At 47.5% G+C, this 4,006-nt stretch overlaps 2 protein-coding genes across 2 annotated transcripts in view; one reads left to right on the top strand and one right to left on the bottom strand.

The window, feature by feature from the left end:
- Positions 1 to 4,006, top strand: part of UHRF1BP1 (UHRF1 binding protein 1) — a gene marked incomplete at its 5' end in the record, with an annotated part of 67,421 nt that overhangs the window by 48,120 nt on the left and 15,295 nt on the right. The window contains 4 exons of the mRNA XM_008058502.2: positions 820 to 959; positions 1,348 to 1,489; positions 1,892 to 2,085; positions 2,293 to 3,740. Of these exons, the coding sequence (XP_008056693.2) occupies positions 820 to 959; positions 1,348 to 1,489; positions 1,892 to 2,085; positions 2,293 to 3,740 (1,924 nt within the window). The remainder of the gene's footprint in view (positions 1 to 819; positions 960 to 1,347; positions 1,490 to 1,891; positions 2,086 to 2,292; positions 3,741 to 4,006) is intronic.
- Positions 1 to 4,006, bottom strand: part of TAF11 (TATA-box binding protein associated factor 11) — a 40,000-nt gene that overhangs the window by 5,673 nt on the left and 30,321 nt on the right. The window lies entirely within an intron of this gene.

The following is a 4,006-nucleotide window of genomic DNA, read 5'->3' on the forward strand; positions in this document are numbered from 1 at the left end:
CTGGAATTACAGGCACGCGCTACCATGCCTGGCTAATTTTTTTATTTATTGTAGAGATGAAGTCTCACCAAGTTGCCCAGGCGGGTCTCGAACCCACGGGCTCAGCCAGTCCATTCACCTCAGCCTCCCAAAGCATGGGATTACAGGCTGAGCCACCGAGCCCGGCTTGCTTAGCCTCTTGAGTAGCCAGCTGGTGGAGGTAAAGCAATGGGCAGGCTAACTATTCCAACTGTACACATGGAGAGACATGAGTAACTTTTTCTTTACAGAGACCTCTTTGTCCCCAGGAATAGCTGAAAATTTGAAGAGAAGTTGTCATCATCTCTATTCATTAGGCTGTTGCCTTGATCCTAAGGATAATAGCTTTGGGCTCCACCCAGGAACTAGACACTGTTAAACTCTCTTTCCTAAAATGTAGCGTTAACAATCTTAGGATTTTTACTTTCCTAATTCCATTAATAATAAGAATTGAGGCTGGGCATGGTGGCTAATGCCTGTAATCCCAGCACTGTGGGAGGTAGAGGGGAGAGGATAACTTGAGCCCAGGAGTTCAAGACCAGCCTGGGCAACATAGTGAGACCTCATCGCTACAAAAAGTTAAAAGAAAAAAGTTAGCCAGGAGTGTGGTGCATGCCTGTAGTCCCAGCTACTTAGGAAGCTGGAGGCTAAGGATTGCCTGAGCCCAGGAGCTGGAGGCTGTGCTGATTCATGATCATGACCCTGCACTCCAGCTTGGACAACAATGTGAGACCCTGACTCAAAAAAAAAAAAGAGTTAAATATATATGATTCTCTTTCCCACTTTTAAATTTTTATTCAGATTCTCTCTCCAGTCCTCGAAAGATCCCTCTTGAGAGAAGTCCCTCTCAGGGCCGACAGGCTGCCTTTCGGCCTCCAGCATGGAATCGCTTGCGCTCTAGCTGTATAGTAGTTCGGGTAGATGACCTGGACATCCACCAGGTGAGAACATGGGGAAACATGGTTGAAAAGGAGTGGAGCAGTTCCCTTGGAAGGCAATTGAACAGTGTCAGCAAAGTTATGGAATTCAGGACTGTTTACCTCCCTTCTGGGTAATTTGATCTGTTTTCTTTCTGAGCATGACGGCTGGGATCAGGACTTGGGGATGCACCCAATTTTCCTTTGAATGCCCTCCTACAAGCCTCCCACTAAAAAACTCACTTGTGGATAGTGCTAGGCAGGTGTGAGGGTGCCTGGAATATATGAGACGCACTCTGTTCCCTGTGACAGACTTTGGAAGGATGGTAGAAGCTTTGTACTTCCCAAGCGGAAATGGAGTTCTACTGTGGGTGTGCTATGGATGCTAACAGTTTAAGTTGTGATTGCTTAGGTTTCTACAGCTGGACAGCCAAGCAAGAAGCCATCTACACTTCTTTCCTGCAGTCGGAAGCTCCACAATCTGCCCACTCAAGTCTCTGCCATTCATATTGAGTTCACAGAGTATTACTTCCCAGATAATCAGGAGCTTCCAGGTAAGCAGCTGGGCTGGCCATTTCTTCTTTCTAGCTTTTGCTTTTCACATTTGTCAGCTTTAGGGCCACTATTTATATGTTCGTTTGTTGCTAGAAATCTTAGGTGTTTGAGTTAATTTAGTGCACCTTTATTCAAAATTCTGCCCTGTATGAATGGATACCTTTGCTCTCTCTGTTTTTTTTTTTTTTCTGAGTTGGAGTCTCACTCTGTCACCCAGGCTGGAGTGCAGTGGCATGCTCATGGCCACTGTAGCCTCCACCTGCTGGGTTTAGGTAATCCTTCCGCCTCAGCCTTCCAAGTAGCTGCAACTATGCTCTCTTGATAATAAGATAAATATTAGATGGTAAGAGTCTAGCTGCTGCTTTGCATGTGATGATTCTTTTTTCCCCTCTGCTTTCCAGTTCCTTGTCCCAATCTCTACATTCAATTAAATGGTCTAACATTTACTATGGATCCTGTCAGCTTGCTCTGGGGAAACCTCTTTTGTCTGGATTTATACCGCAGCTTAGAGCAGTTCAAAGCTATCTACAAGCTGGAAGATTCAAACCAGAAAGATGAACACTTGGACATCCGTCTGGATGCCTTCCAGTTGAAGGTAGGAAAAGAGTGGGTCTTATGTCCTCTGTTGGTAGCCATAGCTGCATTTTTTCCAGTGGCTATAATCCGTGTTTCTGCTCTGTCCACTTGGTAGAAGTAAGAAGACAGTTTCACAACCCAAATGGTCTTTCATGTGTATATTAATGGTGGCGTGCTGAGATACTCAGATGCCTATTCTGAATTGTGTTTCATTTTCTTTCTGAAGGTTAGTTTCCCACTGGAGAAGAGAGAGCAAGCGGAACTACATCGTCCCCAGGCCCTTGTCTTCTCTGCCTCAGGCATGGTTGCCACCAATACACGTCATGCCCCACACTGTGGCTCTCCAGATCTTCAGAGTCTCTTCCGGGGTTTTGCTGCTGCTGAGTTCTTTCATTCCAATTATGATCGCTTTCCTAAGGTTCCTGGTGGCTTCAGCCTTCTGCACATGCTTTTTTTGCACCATGCCTTCCAGGTGGATTCCTGCTTATCCCAGCCTAGTACCCTTGCTTCACAGAGGCCTAAGGCTTCCCAGGATCTCTGGTCTGTCCACTTCACCCAGATCTCCTTGGATTTTGAGGGAACAGAGAACTTCAAAGGCCATACCTTGAATTTTGTGACCCCCTTCCCCTTGTCCATTTGGGCCTGCCTACCCCTCCGCTGGCAGCAAGCCCAGGCACGGAAGCTCCTTTTGGCTTCAGAGGGAAGGCTGAAACCATCAGCCAGCTTTGGCAGTCCTGTCCAGTGTGAAGCTCTTGCCTCTGACTCTGTGTCCCATCAGAGGTCAAAAACTGAGCATGATTTGAAAAGCTTATCAGGCCTTACAGAGGTCATGGATGTTCTGAGAGAAGACAGTGGTGGTGTGGACAACAAAACACCTCTGACAGAACTAGAGGATGTAGCAAATGTTCACATGCTTGTACACTCCCCTGCCCATGTCTGTGTGAGACTTGACCACTACCAGTACTTGGCTTTGCTCCGCCTCAAAGAGGTGCTGCAGAGGCTTCAGGAGCAGCTGACCAAGGATACAGAGGCCATGACTGGGTCTCCCTGGCAGGACCAGACAGCTTGCATTGGAGTCCTGTTTCCCAGTGCTGAGGTGGCTCTGCTTATGCATTCTACGTCTGGGGCTGTTGATGCTGACTCTGCAGGTTCAGATAGCACTAGCCTTGTGGATTCAGAGCTGTCTCCTTCAGAGGATCGGGAACTGAAGTCTGATGCCTCTTCAGACCAGGGCCCAGCAAGCCCAGTGAAGGTCCTGGAGGACAGTAGCACTGAGAATCTGGATGCATCCCAGGAGAGGCCTCATAGCAATGGAGAACTGCAGGACTCAGGTCTACTTGCTCAGCAGCTGGCAGGGAAGGGTCATGAAGCAGTTGAGTCCCTACAGGCCAAGAGACTGAGCAGAGCCCAAGCCTCGAGCTCCCCAGCTGCACTGAAGCCCCCAGCTGGCAGGGATACTGCTGTGAATGGACAGGGTGAGGTCATCCCCTTGAAGAACATTGAGGGAGAATTGTCAAGTGCTATTCACATGACCAAGGATGCTACCAAGGAGGCTCTACATGCCACCATGGACCTCACCAAGGAAGCTGTGTCGCTGACTAAAGATGCCTTCAGTCTGGGCAGAGATCGAATGACTTCCACTATGCACAAGATGTTGTCTCTGCCTCCAGCCAAGTGAGTGGTTCTCTATTGCTTTCAGTCACCCCATCTCTCCTTCTGACTTCTGATCATTGGATTTAAGGCCTCTCTCTGTATGCAATTTTAGATTGGGAAGCACCATATAGTTCAAGAGAATGCAGAGAATGGCCCATTTAATTGGCAGTTTTCAAATCATTATTTATTGCTTCTTAGAATCAGATTATCTCCTCTTTTACTGAAAGTTTTTTTCTTTTCTTTTTTTTTTTTTGAGTTGGAGTCTCACTCGGTCGCCCAGACTGGAG

This window comes from Carlito syrichta, unplaced genomic scaffold (genome assembly GCF_000164805.1).
Source record: "Carlito syrichta isolate Samal-C Ts95f unplaced genomic scaffold, Tarsius_syrichta-2.0.1 Scaffold303364, whole genome shotgun sequence".
Taxonomy (NCBI): domain Eukaryota; kingdom Metazoa; phylum Chordata; class Mammalia; order Primates; family Tarsiidae; genus Carlito; species Carlito syrichta.